This window comes from Ochotona princeps, chromosome X (assembly GCF_030435755.1).
Source record: "Ochotona princeps isolate mOchPri1 chromosome X, mOchPri1.hap1, whole genome shotgun sequence".
NCBI lineage: Eukaryota > Metazoa > Chordata > Mammalia > Lagomorpha > Ochotonidae > Ochotona > Ochotona princeps.
In genome coordinates this window covers 34,503,121-34,524,745 of record NC_080865.1, presented here as the reverse complement: position 1 = coordinate 34,524,745, position 21,625 = coordinate 34,503,121, and the positions used below count along the sequence as shown (strand labels likewise).

At 41.6% G+C, this 21,625-nt stretch overlaps 1 protein-coding gene across 5 annotated transcripts in view; it reads right to left on the bottom strand.

The window, feature by feature from the left end:
* The window catches only part of OPHN1 (oligophrenin 1), a 329,287-nt gene that overhangs the window by 145,236 nt on the left and 162,426 nt on the right, over positions 1–21,625 (bottom strand). For all 5 annotated transcript variants that reach the window (XM_004595205.4, XM_058658533.1, XM_058658534.1 and 2 more), the window contains 8 exons: positions 19,269–19,373; positions 17,567–17,696; positions 13,511–13,611; positions 11,786–11,877; positions 6,617–6,695; positions 3,949–3,982; positions 3,399–3,461; positions 2,374–2,448 (listed from right to left, as the gene is read on the bottom strand). In XM_004595205.4, coding sequence (XP_004595262.2) covers positions 2,374–2,448; positions 3,399–3,461; positions 3,949–3,982; positions 6,617–6,695; positions 11,786–11,877; positions 13,511–13,611; positions 17,567–17,696; positions 19,269–19,373 — 679 coding nt within the window. The remainder of the gene's footprint in view (positions 1–2,373; positions 2,449–3,398; positions 3,462–3,948; positions 3,983–6,616; positions 6,696–11,785; positions 11,878–13,510; positions 13,612–17,566; positions 17,697–19,268; positions 19,374–21,625) is intronic.

The window sequence follows — 21,625 nt, the reverse complement described above, 5'->3', positions numbered from 1 at the left end:
TTTCTTCTATTAGCATAATGATGAGAAAGTGAAGTGTCTATGCAGGAAATAAAAATAACATTAACCAAAGCAGTGATCTGTCACTTCATTTTCTATGTCAAGTCTTCTTGACCTCTGGCAAAGTAAGGGTACTGTGGCAACAAAACATTCTTCTGTGAATGACTTCCAAGCCAGGCTCAACTCTCTCAAAGGCCCCTTCCAATATAAGTTTTCAGAGACTAAATATCCTGGACCATGCATTATGTATGAAAAAGTGTCCTTTAACTAATGAGATTAGTTATAAACTGGCCAGGAATAAGACCATTTTATTTTTGCAAAGTCAAGAATATAAAGCAATTAGTGAAAAACAAAGATATTTGCTCAGTGCTAGAGCATTTTCCAACAGTCAGGCCTGCAGAGTTGTAGAGATTATGCTATGTGTCAGAGGAAAAAAAAAATCAAAACATTTGTTTCATATGAACAGTAGCTTTCCACACTCGGTCTATTTCCTGAAACTTTGAAAACTGACCTTACCAGATGCCTTGCCAAGTTTTTAGGAAGAAAAACCAATGAGTTTGGTAGTGGAGATGTCCAGTGTATGCACCTGCAGAATATCTATGTCGAGAGACCTTGTTGCAGCAATTCCACAAAGGATTCCCTCAGCCTCTAGTTCTTACTGTCTCAGCCGTGTCCATTTATCTCAGGATGCTACATAAACATGCTCATTCTGATACATGGCAGATCCTAAACGTAGCTAAGAAACAAAGGTGCCATGGGAAATGGGACATACGTGACTACAACCCAGTGGATGATACTGTGTGCAGTTGTCAGCACATGGATGGTCGCAGAAACCACACGCAGGGCCTTCCAATCCCATTCATGGTGCAATAAACCAGTACCAGACTTAACCTCCTGCTGTAACAATCAGAAAACTGGACAATATAAAATAAAAATATGCCAAATGATTAGGAGAGGAATATGAGCCTACAAAAGAAGAACAAACAAGATAAGCCCTATCATCACCACAGTTTGCTACCTTGAAAGTACTTTCTGGATGGTCGTACAGAGAGTGGGAACTGAAACTAAGAATGGGAGTCTTGCTTGATTGAAGAGACAATGATCAAACTGCAAGACAGCTGGGACAGTTAGGATTTACCCGGGAAAGCGCCAGAGGACAGGGAGATGTGGAGAGAGGGAACCATAAAACACAGCTATGGGTCCCCGTCTCTACCACTGAATACTGACATAGGGGTCAATCGGCAACAAGCCCCCGGTAAAATCCTACAGGCTTGGCAAAAATGTGTCCTAGAATTCATGCAGAGCTGGGGGGATGTGTATGTTACAAGCAATATGAATAAAGAGACAAAGGAAGTCAAGTCTCAGTAGTAGGTTCAATTAGCCACTAAAGAACACCTTTTTGTTTGATTATTTGTTTTGTTTTTTATTTATTTATTTTTAGTTCATTTTATTTTGTTTTATCTTATTTGGGATTCCCTCCCCCAAACTCCCACCCCCGAAAGGTTTCCCCCATGTTGCTACAATAGTATAGTCCTTCATAAGGAGTCATGATTCCATCAGTCTCTTATTTAAGTGTACCCCGACATCGCTGATACAGACAGTGTCAGATAGTCCGGCATCCCATTGTCTACACATTTCCGACAGAAGACCTTACACCTGGCCTAACAGCGTGAAAAGGAGCCTCAAATAGATTCAGCAGATTCACCAACAGCTGTCTACAAAACAAAATCCAATGCAGTTTGCAAAAGCAAAATTAAGGCACTCGATAAGTTGTACTATCCAGCATCTGATAAAGATAATTAGACCTTTAAAAATGAAAACGTAAGCCACAGTCAGGTTTAACAATAATCAGTGCAGAAACAGAGACAAAGAATTGAAGGGGGGAACAAATAGAACTCAGGGAATTCTTGAGGGAAGGCTTTAAAACCAGGAAGAAAAACAGTAAAACAGTCAACGCCACAGCACAAGGTGTCGGAGGAATCAGGAGAGTCTTGCAACATGGAAATCAAGTCGGGAGAAAGTGACCAACGGGAGATCAAGTCAGATAAAGAGTGCAAAGTATTCACGAGATTGGACAAGAAGACAGCTAGCTGCTAGGCTTGGCCACGGGGTGCCACAGGAGAGATCGGTCCAGGGCCCAGATTGAAAACATCTGAGCAGTGACTGGTTTGTGAAGCAGGAGAGCTGACAGGCATTTCTTCAAGACGGAGGTTGTCTTGGACTCAGGGTGGGCAGATAGGCAAACATTTCACATTGGAAAACAAAGTTCTCAAATTCTACAATCTCCCTTTGGCCATGCGTTCCGTCACTTCCAATCACATTGCTGTCTAACACATAAGCTTCTCTCGCTATGTCTTAGCAAAGTAAAATGGTTACCAAAAAAGGCGTTCAGCAGCTTCTGAACCTGAATGTTGCTACCCACAGTGCGGTACAAGCCCTCTGTCTTGATCCCTAGGGAAAGAAAATTGGGTCACTTGAGTTGATAAAGCTGTCCCTTTCATCTCTCCTAGGCTAGAGAAAGGATGGACAGGCACACGGAGGGCAATTCAGACACAAAATGCTCCCCTTGTTCTGCCCCTGCACCCTAGTCCTCCCCTGCAAAGGGGAATACTTCTGAAGCCTCTCTCCCAAATACCCATCCTTTGATTTGGAGTGTACCGAGCACTCATTACTCTCCATGAGAAGAGAATTCGGTGTACAGTAAATAGAAGCACAGGCTTAGGTGGGTGGCAGCAGGCAGCTGAGACCAGCGCTGCCGTGCTGGAAGGGAGCTGCAATTTCACAGACCCAGGAGGAAACACCGATCTGCAAGGAGCTCCTGAGCAGCGCACAGCGCAGAGGATGGGACTCCGGCAGGTGTGCGGCAAAAGGCCACACTCTGCTCTGAGGAAGGCTGGAGCCACATTCCAAAGGCAAAAGAGGTCCGGCTCATAGATCACCCTTGCCTCTCCACCCTAGAATCCTCAAAGGGAAATGAGGAAGAATGCGGATCCCGCATTTGCCTTTGTTTAACTTTGCTGACATCAACTTAGAAACCAATATATATTGTGTCCGAAATTTACCTCATGTGTGTGGCTTGCAGCCATCCTAATCCTGCTTAAGGAATTACAGGTGCAATTTCACGATACTTCACAAGTCATTCGAAGCACTATCTCTTTAAAAGCAGCAATCTACACATTATCCAAATATGCTTGGACATCGATTTGTTAGAATTCTACAAATTGTATCTAATGCTCGAGGTTTATGAATGGTCTTCATTTCTAAGATGAGTCCTGACCAACAGACTTTATTATTGCTACTTGAGAGAAACTGCCCCGGGATAAAGTCACAGTGATCCAATTCAACAGTGCCAAAGCTATAGCTTCCTCATGGCAGGTTAAGAGCAAAGCTGTGGATCTTACCTTTGGACTCAATGATATTGATGCACTTCCTAACAAACTTGAAGCCTACTTCATTCAGCTCCACTGTTTCAAGCAAAGGAAATCAGAATTAGATTCAAGTGCAACAAGAATTTCCTATCACACATTTAGTCATGATGCTGAGAAACGCCACTGAGAAAACCAAGGATTTGGTTGCTCAGCTCCAATCACCCTTAAATGGAAAGCTCCATTTTCTTACGGTTACGTTTTATGGCTTTAACTTAGAATACAAAATGCTTTTCTTTAGCCTTTGCATTACACCTGCTGTAGGCATGAGCAACATAAAATGAAATGCTAGCCTGGAAATTCATACACTTTCTATCCTGAATCCTGAACAAGACGGGTATGTGCTTCCTGTATATTACGACTGCAATCCCCATCATAACAGGCACTTTTAATAATAACAGAGCTAAATTTCATTTCACACAGAGGCATGCATATGCAAACTTGCATCAACAATATATATCACACATACATATTTACTATGATTAGGATGTTATCATGTCGTAGACAAGAAATCTGAATGACTCACTTTCTTCCTGTTTCGTTATGGGGCTGTGGTAAATCTACAAAAGAAGAAGAAAAAAACAGAGCCATGGCTATTGTGAATCACTATAGTTAAACACTGCAAACAGTAGCAAATCTCTTTACCCAGATAGACCATCAAAATCACTAGAAATTCTGGGGCTTTAACAAGAAGGAAAAACAGGTTAAATAAATGGCAGTCTCTGCCCAGATCTCTAGAAAACAGCTTAAAGATGCCTGATAATTGGGCCCGGTGCGCTAGATTAGCAGTTGAAATCCTCACCTTGAGCATGCTGGAATCCCATATGGGCACTGGCCTTAGTCCTGGCAGCCCCGCTTCCCATCCTGATCCCTGTCTGTGGCCTGGGAAAGCAGTCGAGGATGACTCAAAGCCTTGGGACCCTTCACCCGCGTGGGAGACCCAGAAGAGGCTCCAGGTTTCTGGCTTCAGATCGGCTCAGCTCCGGCCACTGTGGCTGCTTGGGGAGTGAATCAATAGACAGAGGATCTTCCCCTCTGTCTCTCCTCTTCTATATATATATATCTCTGACTTTGCAATAAAAATAAACAATTTTTTAATTAAAAAAAAGATCCCTGGAAAAGTGTACTAGATAGCATACAGTTCACTGGTGTGGAAGTTGTAGCCAATCCATCTTGGACATTAACTTCTGCAAAGTTTGCAGCAATTTTTATGATGAAACAAAACAGCAAGAGAGAAAGGAAGTCATTTTCCCATGGACACCCACGTCTGGGACGTTGGTGACAAAAATAAAAGTGTTTCCAACCCCAACAGCCCAAACCAAAGGCTACTTCATGGCTGCTTGAGCCTCTCTGTAGAAAGGCCAATGCGCATCTGAAACAAGAGATCACCAAGATTTCTTCGCATCATTGTCAAGTTACACATTGTGTTAGATCCAGGAAAGACCAGAAAAGAGTCTTTCAATTTTAAAGACTAGTCCTGGCTGTGAGTCCATGTCACCAAGATGGACACGCCTTTCCCATTCACTAGATTTCAGAACTTTTGTCATGCTATAGAGGGATCAGGGTTGGAGATGTCCCCTTGCGGTTTGAACGCCTTTGATGCCTGAAATAAAGGCATGTGCACAACATGTGAGATTACTAGATTAGGGTGTTCAATCAAATATCATCCACCTGAGCAAGGGGAATCCATGGAAAAGAAGTCCTCGTTATACTATCTGTTAGGATCTACTTTAACAACCTCTGCTTTACAAGAAAATGTTGTGATATGTCTGTAGGCCATGTAGATCTCTCAAGGAGAGAGATTTCTCTACTAGCCACCCTTTGCTGTCACTTCTTTTAAGAAGAAACACTGGGAAGGGTTTGCCATAAGCAAGTATGGGAGGCCCCACATTCAGCGAGGACATGTCTTAACAACATTCTCCACAAAAACCTGTCTTCATCCATTGGTCTTTAATAGCCTAAAGGGAGAAATCAACACGGGAGATGGATTGAGAGACAAACTCCTTGCCGAGTCCCCTAGCCTCCCTTCCAAGAAACAACACAGGCATGCCATAATGAAACACCAGGCAAGTGACAAAGAGAAGGGAAGATGGGCCCCGGCCAACTTGGCAAATGCTAATTGTCATAACTTCACTTCTCTTTGCCACCTTCCTGGTTGCTATGAATGCAATGTGGGATCCACTGCCTCCTTTTTAGTGTCCTTTTTAGTGTCCAGTGCACTGAAGAAGCACAGCAGGGAAAACCTGGAATGCACTTTTACACTTGACCAGTTTTTGACTGAATAAAACAAGGAGATAAAACAGTACCGACCACCGCATCCCAGTATTGCACACAAACTTCAGATCCATTGGGAGCTCCTAAAACTAACATAGTGCGTCATGTCTTTCACTTTATTTTCTAAAGCAATGTTGTGAGATAAGTAGAGATTACTAAAGCCACCTTCCTATGCGGAAGAAAAGTAAGTCGCGGCTGAAATGACTTGCTCTTAGCTGATAACTGTGTGATGGCAGAACCAGGATCCAAACCCAGGCTTTTGGGATTCCAACTCCGGGAAGCTGATATTATTTATCCATGACATAAGAAGAAATGCAACTGGGAAATTAATGATGAGAGAATGCTCTTCAATGACTCCTGACTGCCCATCTGGGTCTCTCTATGATAAGCACGAATCCTTTAAAAGGGATCACTTTCCTCCCTCCCAGCAGCACTCTAAATGGAGTATTTTGGGGCCGTAGTATATCAATGCCATTTCTTCCACCAGCTTTATCCTCAAAGAGAATACGCTCTTAGAAGAGGGGCAGAAAAACCATTTTGAATGAATGATCAATAGTTGTTTACTCACACACATTAGAAATTCTCCTCCATCCTTCTATATGAATACGCATTTAGTTACATAATATGAAGTACAAGCTTACTTTTCTTTCTTAAGGACTTGTGGGCATAGTTATGTTCGCTAACAACGCAACAGTGAAACCTATAGTGTAAGCCCGGATTTGATTCCTGCCCTGAGAGTGAAACTAGACCAGCCCGTCACCTTCTTTGCAACTCAAGTTGCCTGAATGAACAAGAGATACAATATCAACATCACCTCCCAGCTCTGAAACCTAAAGTTTCATTGTCTTAGGCTACCACTAGGGGGCACTCAGACACCAGCCTGTGATGCTGTGGCGTCCCCAGCGCCTGAGGGAACTTACAGGTTCTTTCCCATCCATGGCTTCCATCCATAGCCTTCTGTTGGCTTCTGAAAGGGCCTGGAGAGTGATGGTTCCTGGTCTGAAATAAAAAGAATGACATACTTCTAGCAGAAAATTCCCCCTGAGAGAATGGATTCATTAGATCTAGAGACCCTCTGCTGTGGGTGCTGTGGTACTGAATAGTCACAGACCTCTAAAACTCTATTTTCGAAATCATTTTGATTCTGAACGACAATGAGAAATTCAGAGAACGGGAGCTTTGGAGATCCTGGCCGATGTGGTATCTTTGAGGTCCCATGGCAACAGCGAGTAAGAAAACAGAAAGGTGGATGTCAAAGGTACCACACATATAAAATCGCCCCGTTGTGCCTGAGCAGAACTAGAGAGGTCTTCTTGCCTCCCTGTCTTGGAAGGCAGCCATCGATCGGGGCTCGGGGCTGCGCATGTCATCAGAGGCACAGTCAACCGTCACGGGAATGGCTTTGCTCCTTCCACCCACCACCTAGCATCGGCCAGAAAGCATTTCCACTGTGGAAAGACTTCAACCCCATTCAGACCGGCTCAGCCGCGGGGAGGGAGCCTTTTGGCTGGCAAGCGATCTTATGAATAATAAATGCAACTAACACAGATTAAGGACTTTACACATTTAACACCCCGCCCTATCCCCAACAAACCTAGGAAGCAGTTCTGACCAGAGAGCTGTTTCTCAAGCTCACAGGCACGGAAGCGATCGAGAGAGGCTTTCGATGCAAAAAACCGTGTTCTTCACCACTGTAGTAGAAGACCTCTTCCACGTGGCAGGTGACTTTCAATCCAATTTTATTTTATGCCCTTGTGAGCCATCTACCATGGTCTGAATAGTTTTCAGAAATTCGTATCTTAAAGTTTAAGTGCCAGCGCCATCCATTGACAGGTGGGGTCTTTGGGAGACTAACATCATGAGGGTGCTGGCCGCAGGAATGGCAAATGGCATCAACACCCCAAGGAAAGGGTTTGAGGGGGTGGGATCTTGGCCTTAGCCCCTCTGCATGTGAAGACACAGCATCTGTCTTCTCCAGAGAGCTAAGCAACAAGGAAGCATTTTTTTTTAAGATTTATTTTTATTTGAAAGGCAGGAGTTACACACACATAAGGAGGGAGGGAGAGAGAAAAGAGAGACAGAGAGACAGAGAGGGAGAGAGGGAAAGAGGAAGAGAGGGAGAGAGGGAGAGAGAGCGAGAGCGAGAGAGAGAGACGGGAGAGAAAGAATCTTTCAGCTGCTGGTTCACTCCCTAAGAGGTTGCAATAACCAGAACTGAGCCGGTCCACAGCCAGGAGCCAGGAGCTTCTTAAATGTCTTCCATGTGGATGCAGAGTCCCAAGGACTTGGGCCATCCTCCACCACTTTCCCAGGCCATAAACAGAGAGCTGAATGGGAAGTAGAGCAGCTGGGACACAAACCAACACCCATTTATATGCTGGCGCTATAGGCGGAGGATCAGGCTGCTATGCAACAGCACTGGCCGCAAGGCAAGATCTTTAAAGCTAACACTAGATTCTTCTCAGGCATGGAACCTGCAAGCACCTTGATTTTGGACCTCCTGGCCTCTAAAACATCTCTGTTGTTTTGATCTATCATTCAGTCCCACGTATTTTGTTGCAGAGGCACAAATGAGACAAAAAAAAAAAAAAAAAAAAAACCACTAACCGTATCTAGAGCTATGCCATATCAGCATAGTCTTTATGGTCACGAACTGGATATTTCGGATTGTTTCTACTACTGAAGACTCTCCGTACATTCCCGGGCTAGCTGCACCCTTCGGATCCCTTCATGCTCTCACCTCTGTGATGAGATGGGATTTTCTTTGCGGGTTACGCATGGTGAAAGCCATCATCCAAGCCTTCCGAGTGCCTGGCTGTAAGAGTAGGCCTCTTTGGCTCTGGTTCTTTTTCTGTAAGAGCGTTGAGACACGGGCTTGGCGGCATGGCCTAGTGGCTAAGGTCCTCGCCTTGATCCCATATGGCCACTGGTTCCAATCCCGGCAGCTCCACTTCCTCTCTATCTCTCCTCCTCTCAGTATATCTGACTTTGTAATAAAAATAAAATAAATCTTAAAAAAAAAAAAAAGAGCGTTGAGACACAACACAGAAGCCAGGAGCTCCTTTCCGGTACTGCCATTGTGGGAATCCTGTCATACCTGCCCTTCCAGCTCTTACTTCACAAAGTTTCCTTAAGCAGTGAGGCACCCAAATGACCCGGAAGCTTCATCAATTGGAAACCAGGGTTTAGCTTTGTTTTTAGTCTTCCGCCTTTACCTTGCGCTAAGACATAACTACCATTTTGGATACATCTTCTGGGGCTAGGAAGTCTGGTGCTTTTTGTAAAGAAATGAAGAACTGACAGAAAGGCGAACACTTCAAGCCAGATATCCTGCTAAAATCCTCCTGGAAGTCCACCTCCCTAGCCGAGAAACAGAACAACTACCATGTGTGGAGCTTATAGAAATGTTACAGCGTACATGCATACCAACACACACACACACACACACACACACACACACACACACACACACACAAGTAACTTCAAAGTTGTGATGTGTTACGAGTCTACGGTTTCAACTACGAATAGTAACATAAATAAATAAAAATGTTATCTTCTCTTCCTGGTCTTGGGAAAGGAACACAACGAGCCCTTTGCTCTGTGTTCCAAGGAAGTCAAGGTCCAGGCGTGTGATGTCTGTTCTGCTTCTGTTCCTAGCGTCGGTAGGACTAGCACAGGAAGCAGGTGGCAGAACTCTCACAAGGCCCCATGTGCAGAGGGGTGCATCAGCACGTGTTCATTATTTCATCTAATGCTCTCTCCCTTAGCATATTTATTTTGCTTAGAATAACAGAACAGGCAATGAAACAAAAAAAAATATAAAGGGACTGGGTTTTGGAAACCTAGAGACCAAAGGTTTGAGCTCAGCCTCACGGCTCACTGTGTGACTTCAGTTGGGAAAATCAGTTCAATGTATTTGAATTACATTCTCCTTATCTGTAAAACTGAGATGCAATGGACTAAATGAGGAAATGCTTTTAAAAACCACAATATGTGATAACTACAATCATAGACATTTCAAATCTTTTCTTGCTGGGCCCTAATCTCAGAATTCCTCACCATTCTGGATGGAGGGGAAACATTTAAAATTGAGTATGTATGTGCCAGCATGGTGGCCCAATTGGCTAATCCTCCACCTGTCAGTACCAGCATCCCATATGGGCACCAGTTCATGTTCTGGCTGTTCCACTTCCCAATCAGCTCCCTGCTTATGGCCTGGGAAAGCAACAGGGGATGGCCCAAAGCCTTTGGACACTGCATGCACATGGGAAACCCGGAAGAGGCTCCTGGCTCCTGGTTTTCAATCAGCCCAGCTCTGGCCATTGTGGCCACTGTGATCATTTGTTCAGTGAAGCAGCAGATGGAAGGTCGCTCTGTCTCTCCTACTCTCTGTAAATCTGCCTTTCCAATAAAAATAAATTTTATTTTAAAAAAATGAGTATATAGCATGGCCATGCCTAGAACTAGGTTGCAAGAAATATGTTTGTTCAAATCACTGCTTTAAGCTGGGAATATGATTTGCAAGTAGCTTGAAAAAACAAACTAAACAGGGAGGGGATCCCAATGGAACTAGACATGGAACGGTTCATGTTTTTTAATCACCTTGAGGCTGAAGAACCTGAGACACTGCAGGTTCATAGCAGGGAAATCAACCAGAATTCATTTCCCCCTTCTCACTGGGGCTGACACAGTCAGCAAAACTGAGTGACACTTCCCTGGTTACTGACAACAATATTTACTATCACAGCCATCTCCATTGGGATCCTCCATTTTATAATAAAGGAATTATATAGATTTGCAAGCGAAAAGTCTGCAGATTAAATAATCACGTGCCAATTTTTAAATGAGGGAACACCTAGTAATTTCTTATTCCTCTATATAAGAATACCCTCTTTTCTCAGTCTAATCTTCATAATTGTCACATTTTTATTTATATAATATTGTGATTATTCATCCTTCAAGTTCCTTTCTAGCATTCTGATCATTTTGCTAAGCTCCATTCTATCACTCAGTGCCTAATATACACAAATAATCAAACTGAACTCTAGAGATGCACTTATTCACTGAATTTTGGGTCAACGTCCCAATTACAATGCATCCTTTTCTTTTTTTTAACAAAATGATTCCAGATGTTCTCATTTTGAAGCTTAAAGGTTAAAACCAGTAAACCTGCTCAGATTGGTTGTGAAAGGGAGGGTGGGGGTGGGAGGGCACTGGAGAGAAATAAGTACAACTAAGTCCGAAATGTACAAGCAGGGCTCTAATATCTGAATGCTCAGGATCAAACTGTTTCCACCCTCACATTAGTATATGCAAAGTAGGAAAAAGTCTGCATCCTTTTAACACTAAGTAGGAAGAATAAGGCTCCCTAATTGTACCACCCTTCCAGGATGTGTTCCAGAAACAGGAGTTTAGTCCAGTGGCTAAGCACACCTCATACCCAATAGTGAAGTGAGGTACTCCATATTGGAGTACTTGGGTTCAGCTGGCACAGCTGGCATCAGGGCAGACCCTGGTAGGCAGTGGTGGTGGCTTAACTAATTGGGTCTATGCCAGCCATATGAGACATCTGGAGTCCATGCCCAATTTCTGCTCGAGCCCTCATCCAGATCCAATCACTGCACAACAGATAGGAGCTTTCTCTGTCTCTTTCTTTCTCTGTCTCTCTCAGAGAAGCATAAAAGAATAATTTCAAAGGTGTTCCAATTCAGTTATTTTTAACGTTACATTAGTAATGCTCATAAAAACATGAATTTCATTATCCTATCCTTTTCTTAGCATTACCAGCTGAGAAATATGTGATAACATTTTTTGCATAACTGATCACTTAAATCCTAAGAGAGGATTTCCCGGCCAGAGCAGGTGAGGCAAATCTGAATGAAAAATAAAAAGCCTTACATAGCAAAAAAGCTACTCGGAGCCAGGTTTTCACAGGGATCCCTGTGGAAGGCAGCCAGAAGAGCTGAGACAAAGCTGTCTGGAACAGACTGCTCATTTTCACTAACAGAGGATGACAGTGGAAAATACAAGATCTACCCAGGCTCAGCATCTGTCATGTGGATATACTTACACCACCAGCACCAGCTTACCTTTCGTTCGTTTCTATATCAAAACAGAATCTCTTGTCGATAGACTCCGTCTTCCTTCTCACACAGTACTTCAAGGTTAAGTCCAAGGGTCCCTGATAGGAACAGAATGAGTAACAATTTGAAAAAAAAAACAAAAAAAGAAAAGTACAGCAGCTTCTTCCGCCTCCTGCAGTGTCCTCGGCGTCACTTGGAAGGCATCTCTCACGGCAGCATGAGCAACGTGCAGACTCCCTGAGAATCTTGTCCTCTCAAATGGTACTCATAGCAAGATGGCAGATGATTTCGCCCTGCTCCAACAGTCAAGGGCTGGGACCAGGAGAAATTGCTGGGGGCAGCCAAGCGCTCTTTCCCAGGCATGGATGGTGAAATGGGAAGCTCACTGCACATCACCTAAGGCAAGCATACGGGAAATGGACTGCTCAAATGGCATTAAGTGTAAATAATAAAAGCTTCATGTGGTCTTTAAGTGGGGAGGTTCTAAGCGAGTAAGTGGCTTTTTCAAACCCTTCTCAGAAAGTCAGGGAAAAGGTGAGCGAAGAAGTTTTCATTCAGAAGGCAGATGGAGGAAGAGAGACAAACATTCATCCCATCCACTCTCTTAAGGGTGACAGGAATCACAAAAGCAATTTCTCCAAATGTAGAACAAGAGTAGGGGAAAGAAACGCATTTGTGCATTAGCAAAGGTGGCATTGAGTATTTCATTTGTGCCAGATAAAGCACCTCCTTTTATCTTCTGAGCACTTAGGGAGACTAAAGCTCACTGTATCCATAGACTAAAATTCATCAGCCCCACAATGCTCACTTTCCCTCTATTAATGACCTCAACAGAGACAATGTGGTACCACGAAGAGAGGCAACACTTGTTTATCACCTACTATGTGTAACAAGTATATGAGGTATTTGCAAACCAATTTTCTTCACAACAATCAGTAGGAGGAAGAGGAGCTCAGGGAGGCAAGGCAGCTTGCTTAAAGGCACCCAAGCTGGAACAATGGAAATGGTAATAAGGTGGAAGGTGAAGACCAGAGATCTTGTCTCGTTTACACCATCTACTAACTATGTGAACCTGGGCAGATCATTCTCCTTCTCTGAGTCAACTTCACCATCTATTAACTGAGAATAACACTCACCCACTATCTCAAACGCAGACACTGCCCAAGAATTGAGTCCCCAAGAATTGAAGAAATCATTTCCCAGTCTAATGCAAGGAAATCCAAGTAACTATGTACTATTCCAGGAAACAAGTTCCTCTTGTATTCGATAAAGAACCTTGCACCGAAACTGCTTTCACTGACATCATGGCAATTTTGCAAGCAGACATTCCATGAAAAAGGAAGAAGAAAAAGAAAACACTAGAAGAAAAACTTGCTCTCAGCCGTAAGCAGGATACGAAAGTGATGTCTTCTGAGTATGTCTTGGACTTTGCAATAATTACTTCTGAAAAGGAGACAGACAATCTAAACGGTATTACTATCAGAACACCTGACACAATAAACCAAGAAAATTTTAACTCAACAGAGCGGTATCTGGTCCAGTGCAAACACAGACCAGGTAAAGTCATTGCATCAGATGACAATGATAGACTTGATTATTTGATAGTAAGTCAACATTTTGTTTCCTGAGATGCAGTCATAGATATGAATCCCCAAAAATATAACAAGCAAGAACTTACCTAAAAAGAGAGAAGGAAAGAGAGACAGGGAGAGAGAGACAGAGAGAACTGACCTGCTTAGCACCCGGCTTCTGTTCCATAGGCGTCATGGTAAGGGTTTTGGTCTCCTTCTCATATCGACAATAGTATTTCACCCAGGATATTCCCAATGCCCCTAAGAAGAGATAAAAGTGAGCTGCTGGAACAAATGATTTAGCTTTGTAAGAACGAAGCTGTTAACAACATGCTCACCAAATTCTCAGTGCAGCCCCACCCTTTCCCTGAGCTCCAGCCTCCCACGGCCTTCTCTACTACAAACATAGAGAGCCTCGACGTCACCAACCGCTTTCCACATCCACTCCTGGCAGGCAGGGGAGGGGGGCAGGTGTTCATATTTCCTCTGCCATTTTCCCCACCAATACCTTCCCTGTAACCTGGCTCATCTGATTGGTCAATGGATTTTGTCCTATCCCCTACGTCACGCTGATATCTCCTTCTTTCGATTCCTTTTAGCACTGAGTTAGTTAAGGACTATTTTTGCTCTCTTATTTTTAAATACTTTGCATTACAAGTAAAACAAAAATTCAGGAGCACCTCTGAAAGAAAGTATCAAGCTCAGAATGTCAACAGTGTTGAGACAGAACGTGACAAGTGTGAATGGACATCTTTAAAAATCAGAAAAAGTTAACTGCACTATGGGAATCATGATAACAGTTTTTGAAGTGCAAGGTTTCTAAATTTCAGTAGGTTTTGCACCAGTCACCTCTGGTTGTATCTCGTCTGTCTGTTCCTCATATAAAATAACTGAAAAGAGATTGATTGAAGTTATAGGCTTTGAAGGCACTAGCTTATAGTTTCTTTAAAAAAAAAAGATCTATTTGTTAACTCTTGCAAAGGCAGATCAGATTTACAGAGAGAAGGAAAGACAGAGAAAGATCTTCCCTCTGCTAGTTCACTCCCCAGTGGCCACAATGGACAGAATTGAGCTGATCCGAAGCCAGGGGCATCCTCCGGGTCTTCCATATGGGTGCAGGATCCCAAGGCTTTGCCCATCCCCTGCTGCTTTCCCAGGCCATAAGCAGGAAGCTGGATAGTGGAACAGCCGGGATATGAACCGGCATCCATATGGGATCCCTGCGTGCTTGAAAGGTGAGGATTTAGCCATTTAGTCATTGTACCGGGTCCTGTGTTATAGTTTCAAAAAGGAAGGCAAAATAGCAAATACAGGTTTGCATAATGTGATTTAGTATGCAAGGAAGTCTGAAGCCTCTGCAATATTTAATGATTAGGCTCATTAATCCATTTTCCTAGTTTAGCAATGAACAATGCTGTCTTGCTGACTGAACTCATGCTGGCCATGAAGTGCTTCAAGAGCAATCATGTGATTCTGAGTCAGTATATAATACAAAGTATGGTGGTAGGGGCCTGAGTTTCAGCATCTCACAGTCCTAAACTTAATCTTGGGCCTGCAATTTGTCAGTCATAAGCATTTCAAATGGTGATTTCACGGAGCCTCAGTGGCCTCATGTGTAAAATGGGAATAAGGTAAGATCAAAGATCAAATATAACAATGTTTCTAAAGTACTCAGCACCCTGTGTGGCACATAACAGGTATAATAAACATGAAGGGCCTTCAAAGATTTCATGGAAAAATGTACATTATGAAAAAAATGTGTGAAATTCTTATACGCAAATAAATCTATACTAACTAGTAACATAAATAAATAGGATCTAGCTTCAGGCACTAACAAGAATAAAATCTCAGTTTGAAAAGAGTCTCCCCAACCCCAGAAAAAAAAAAAAAGAGCCTGATGTTGTGGCTCAGCTACTGCATGCAACCCTGGTATCCCATATGTACACCAGTTCAAATCCTGGCTAATCTACTTCCGATCCAGCTCCTGGTGAATGTGCCCGGTAAAGTAACAGATGGACTAAGTATTTGGGCCCCCTATCACCTATGTGGGAGACCCAGAGGAAGCTTCTGGCTTCACACCAGACCAACTCTGACCCTACCAGCCACTTGGAAAGTGGATCAGCAGACAGAAGACTTCTCTTCCTGTGGCTCCCTCTCGGTAACTCTGCCTTTCAAGTAAATAAATAAACCTTTAAAGAAAGAGGAGAGCTTTCAAAAGAATTTCTAAATAAGTGTAATTGAGATTCTAATGCATTTCTTTATATAAAATATACATATTTAGATATTAGAGAATTTATATAGAATTTTATAGAACTTTATACAGAATATATAAATTTATATATTATAGAATTAGAATAGAAAATAAAACTATCTGAATAGATGTTCCTCTAAAGAAGAAATACAAATAGCCAAGTTATATTTTGGAAATAATATTATATGCCACTAACCACGAGGGTAATGTGAGCTAAAGTTACAATGAGGTTTTATTTCAGTACAGATAGAATAGATATTATCAAAAACACCAAAAATATGGTACATGCTGGCGAGGGTGCAGAGAAAAGAGAATCCTTGTATACTATCTGCAAGAATGAAAATTAGTATAGCCCTTACGGAGAAAAGCATACAGATTCCTCCAAAAGAAATCTAAGATCCTTCACACTTCCACACTTTTGGGAGTGTGTTTGGAGGAATTGAAATTAGCTTATTAAAGAGATATTGACTCAATTTCAGTGTCCACGAACAGATGAATGAACAAAGATAGCAGACTAATACGACAGAAAGAATGAAATCCTGTCATATGCAGCCAAATGGATAGAACAGCAGATTACCTTAAGTTTATAAGCCAAACACAGAAGCAGAACTGTCACAGGTTCTATCATATGGACAAGTTTAAAAAAAAATTATCTGAACTTATAGTTACTAGAGACCAAGAAGAGTGAGATAAGGGGGATGGAGAGAGGTTGGATAAAGGGCATCAAAACCTAGTTCAACAGACTTGATGGGTGTCCGTATTCCACAACACATATGGTGATTACAAACACAGTAATGGATTATGTACTATGTAAGTAACTGAAAGAGAAGAGTTGGCAGGTTCCGAATATGGAAGAAGGGTGGCAATTTTGGAATGTTGATTGATTGGTTTGTGCTGTGTATGATGAAATACCACATTGTGCCCATAAAGGTGTACAAGTATTATATGCTGAATTTCAGAAAGAAAGAAAGACAGACAGACAAACCCATGGCTTTACCAGAATGAACATGATGAAAAAACACTAGCAAAACAATAGCTTTCAAGTGATCCACTCAAGCCAAAGTGGACCAATACAGAGCCAAATCATGCCAACAGCATTTGCGGATACTCAAAGCATTCTGCTTGTTGCTTTTCTGGAGAGCTAAGGGATAATAACATCTGTTTATTATGAGAGTGTTCTGAGAAAGTAAGCCAAAACTCTAGCAGAAAAATACCCAACAAAGCTCTACCAGAGGCTATTTCCCCTCCACAGCAATGTTCCCACTCATCATTCTTATCAAGGGCAAGTTTACAAGGGACTCAAAGGGAAATCATTAGACGTTCATCTTTACAATCTTGCTTTGTCCCTTTACAAATCATTTTGGCTCCCTCATATTAAAAATCATTAAGGGGTGTACACATAAACACACACAAATTATTTTTGCTCCCTAATATTAAAAACCATTCAGGGGTGTGGGTGTGTGTACACACACACGCATATACACACACATTATATCAGCTAATAAAGCTAAAAAGATTTCATTAACATGGTTAAATTCCTAGGATCCTCAGTTCTTTTGGGATAGACTAAAAATCTTTCGTTGAGAAATAGCTTCCATTTTTTATATTTACTATTTAATTTCATTTTTCAATGACCACTTGAAGTCCTCTGATACTATTTCTCTGTCTCCTTCCCGTAATGCATTGTCTTCATCATAGTCACGGGGTTTCAAAACATGAACAATTCCCATTTTAAATCTCTGAGAAAACCTTAGGTTAAACCATCCCAGAGCCTTTTACAGAAAAACTCATATCTTCCCCTGACTGACTCTTCCTCTTTATTCTCACTAGTTTCAACCAGCATTCCAAGACTCGCAGCTATTAAATGGTTCTATGAAAAATATGCACGCCCAGGGTTTGGCAATATTAAGGGCAACAAGAGGTAGTCTCATATAAGCCAGCGGATACTTTGGTGTTTTCACACACATTTCTCTTGTGTATATAGATAGCCTTCAATGGTTGGCTGTCCTGGAAGCTTGCATGTCTGGGGCGCTTCTTTCATCCTTTTCTTCAGCTCCTCCATCTCTTCCCGGGTACTGGAGAAATGATTTCTTGTCTGTCAAGATATCATCAGCAGCACTATCGTTATTATCATCATTACCATGAATAAGCATTTATGGGTCGGTGTATAGATAACATGTGCCACAACATAACAAAAAACAAATGTTGAATGCGTAGTGCCTAGAAAACAATTTTAGAGTTTAATGGCACTACAGGCAAGAAGAGAGTCAAATATAAAATAGCATATTCATGAAACCACAACAGGGGATTTTTTTGAATGGAAATTATGTAATGCCCTGATAAATAAATAAAGGCTAAGAATTTTGAGATTTGGACTGACCTCTATCTGACAACACGAAAACGATAATATTATCACAGGAGATTGACTAAATCAGACAGTGGGGCTAGCTTTGTGGCACAGTGGGTTAAGCCACTGCTTGTATTGCTGGCATCCCATATGGTACTCTTATTTCAACTAGATAGTTGGGACTCTCATTTCAAGCAGTCTAGATACTCTGCTTACAATCCATCATCCTGTTAATATGCTTAGGAAAGCTGAAGAAGATGGGTCAACTGTTTGGTCCCTGCCTCCCACATGGAAACTCAGATGGAGTTCCTTGCTCCAGACTTTGGCCTGGCCCAGACCAGACATATTAGTCATTTAGGGAGTCTCTCTCTCTCTCTCTCTCTCTGTCTCTGTCTGTCTGTCTGTCTCTCTCTCTCAGGTTACTTATACTACAACTTAATGGCATTTTCATCTAAAAAAATCTATAAATTTCAACCACTGTAATGCCCAGTCCAAATTCATCAGCTTAGTGAGACATTCTCTGACTCTACTAAATAGCATGTGCGTTCGTTCTTTGGTTTTCTTCAAAAATTTTGGTCTTGAGTCTACTATAGTGCTTATCACAAGGGGTCATAATTTATCTGCATTTAAGCTTCCCTCCTTTTACAACTATGCATTCCTTCAAGGCAGAAAAGCTTACGTGCCACATTATGATATGTTCAATCTCCTTTATGATGTGTGGCAGAGGATTACTGATCACCGTATCTATAAACATTCAGTATGGGTTGAAGAAGTGACTGAGTCAAAGAACATATGTCGGTTCGCTAATACATGCCCCAACACATGGAAAGGCTATGTCTACAATCATCTATGAGAACCATCATGAGAAATCAACAAAACTATTAAATATACTTTATTTAACTCTAATAATAGTGATAAAGATAAAGACATGCATGTTTATATTAATAACAATAATAATAAGGTAATAATAGCACATTAATAAAAGTATTATCAAGACACAGTGAAAGTGTCTTGACTGGCAAGGAAGTAGCTTATGACTGTATTCTAATCTAGCAAATCTACATGGTAAATTAGCAAATTTAACAAATGCTGACTACACGAAGCTATCGGTGGCAGCTTGAACAACAATCCATCTCAAAGACAGAGGGAGTGGAAACTGGAAAAGCAAGGACAGCCCAGTACACTAAAATATCTGTGACCCATGTCAATGTGGTCTGGACAAGTGCGGGACAATACCCTAGAATTCTAAAGCCAGGATCGCTGATGCTGAACTTGAACCAGAATGGAAAGACGGAAGAAGAAACCCACAAGCAAACTCACATTCTGCAAGCTGAGCTGCAGCTGCTGTTTGTACGGGAGGAAGTCCTGAGTGAGCTCCACAGTCAGGCTGTTAGAAATGAAGAGGCTGTGAAGAAAGGCCAAAACCTAGGGATAACACAGGAAAACAGCTTTATCTTTAGCACCTTCTGATTAGTCAACAACAACAAAAAAGAGAACTCACAAAACAATCTACTCTGGACGGTGTTCAATGTAGTCGTAGAAACACAAACAGGTCGACGCACAACTATTCTTAATTAGAGGAGACCATCCCCTGGACTCAGTTTGAAAAAATAATAACTAATCTTTTTCACGGAATAAACGAACATTTTTAATAAATATAGAAAAGTTCCAATTAAATAAAACATATAATTAAGCAAAACTATGATGTGCTGTCAGTTTTACACCTTGAAGTGTTGTCGCTGCAATGCCAAGTTAAGCAAATACTTGAAGGTAGAGTCATTTGGTGCACAGTCCCTGAGTGCGTAAATCCTTAAAACTACTTTGTAAAATAAACTTACAGTACACAGGGAAGTTTTAGGTATGGAAGAGAAAAAGACCCTTTGGGGATTTTATAATGAAAATCTTTTGGGGAAAAAAGAAAGGAAGAAAAGTCACTTGTATAAAATGACCTGAATTTCACTCATAATGAGTTATAGATGTAGGAATAATTGAAAACAACTATCAATGATTATTTTTTCAAGTCACAGTATACATTTTTGTTGCAACATTTTTTACAGATTTATTTTTTATATTTAATATTTTAACTTTGTGTAATATTTCTTATGTAGATATATATATAAATATAAATACTATTTTTGAAAGTAGTGATATTAGTATTATATAACATCAGAGTCATAACAAGGATTGCAAAGTAAGAAGAAAAGAATATTATGTACAGGACATAACACAGTGGAAAGAAGATTTGTAACTATTTACCAACTAACATGACATCCACATGTTTCTTACACTCTCTAACAGGAAGTGATATAATCACTCATTTAGACATTCAAGCCAGAAACTAAAGACTCGTCCCCAGTTCCTCCTTCACTTACATTCCAGTTGAATCCATCAGTGATTCCTGCTAGTCCCACCTCTAAAATATATTTTCACTTCTACCGCCCTAACTCAAATCAACACCTCCTTTTTCCCTCCAATTGGCAGTCTCCTAACTGGCTTCCTCATGTCTGCTACGGCCACTTCCTAGCCATTCTCCACATAATAAAACTAATTACAGCATACCCTGCTTAAAACACCCAGTGGTGAATTTTTTTCTAGCATGCTTATTCTAAAACCCAAACCCATTTTCTTGAACTCAGGTTCTATGCCTTTCTAGCAAACATTACCTCCTTCCCTCTCCTTTTCTCTCACAAGTATCTAAAAATAAAAATTGCTTCCTTTTCATTCCCTGAGCATACCATTCTTAATGTAAGAGGGGTGCACAGGTATTTCCTGGAATGTTCTTCAGAAGTCCTCTTGATCATCTGATCCAAAGGACTTTTTGGTTTCTTTCAGTTTCTTTACTAAAACTGGAAAACATCATAATGACGGACATCTTTTCTTTTTGTCTACCCTATGAGTCTTCCTAAAGACTCAGTCTTTCTTGCTCATATAGAAAAACCAGTGTCTAGCACAATCTCTGGTATGTAAGAGAAAATAAATGAATAATATGTTTATACATACAGATATAGACAACTGATGCACTGATGTGCATTTACACCTATTCATGTGCAATATATACAGACACACATGAATATATGTGTACACACATTCATACACAAGTATACACATACAGATAGAGATGACAGAATTTGCAAGAATCATTGCCACAATATTAACAGTGATTACTGGGCCCGGCGGCGTGGCCTAGCGGCTAAAGTCCTCGCCTTGAAAGCCCTGGGATCCCATATGGGTGCCAGTTCTAATCCCAGCAGCTCCACTTCCCATCCAGCTCCCTGCTTGTGGCCTGGGAAAGCAGTCGAGGACGGCCCAATGCATTGGGACCCTTCACCCGCGTGGGAGACCCGGAAGAGGTTCCAGGTTCCCGGCTTTGGATCGGCGCGCATCGGCCCGTTGCGGCTCACTTGGGGAGTGAATCATCGGACGGAAGATCTTCCTCTCTGTCTCTCCTCCTCTGTGTATATCTGGCTGTAATAAAATGAATAAATCTTAAAAAAAAAGTGATTATCTTTGCACAGGATACCTCTTCTTGTTTTATTTTCTCTATGAATTTTTTCTAAGTTTTCTGCAGTAAGTTCTTTCTTATATAATTAAAAAGACAGTAAAAGTAAACATACTTGAGGACAGGTATTTGGTGCAGTGGTTAAGACAACACTTGGCACACCCACATCCCCAACAAA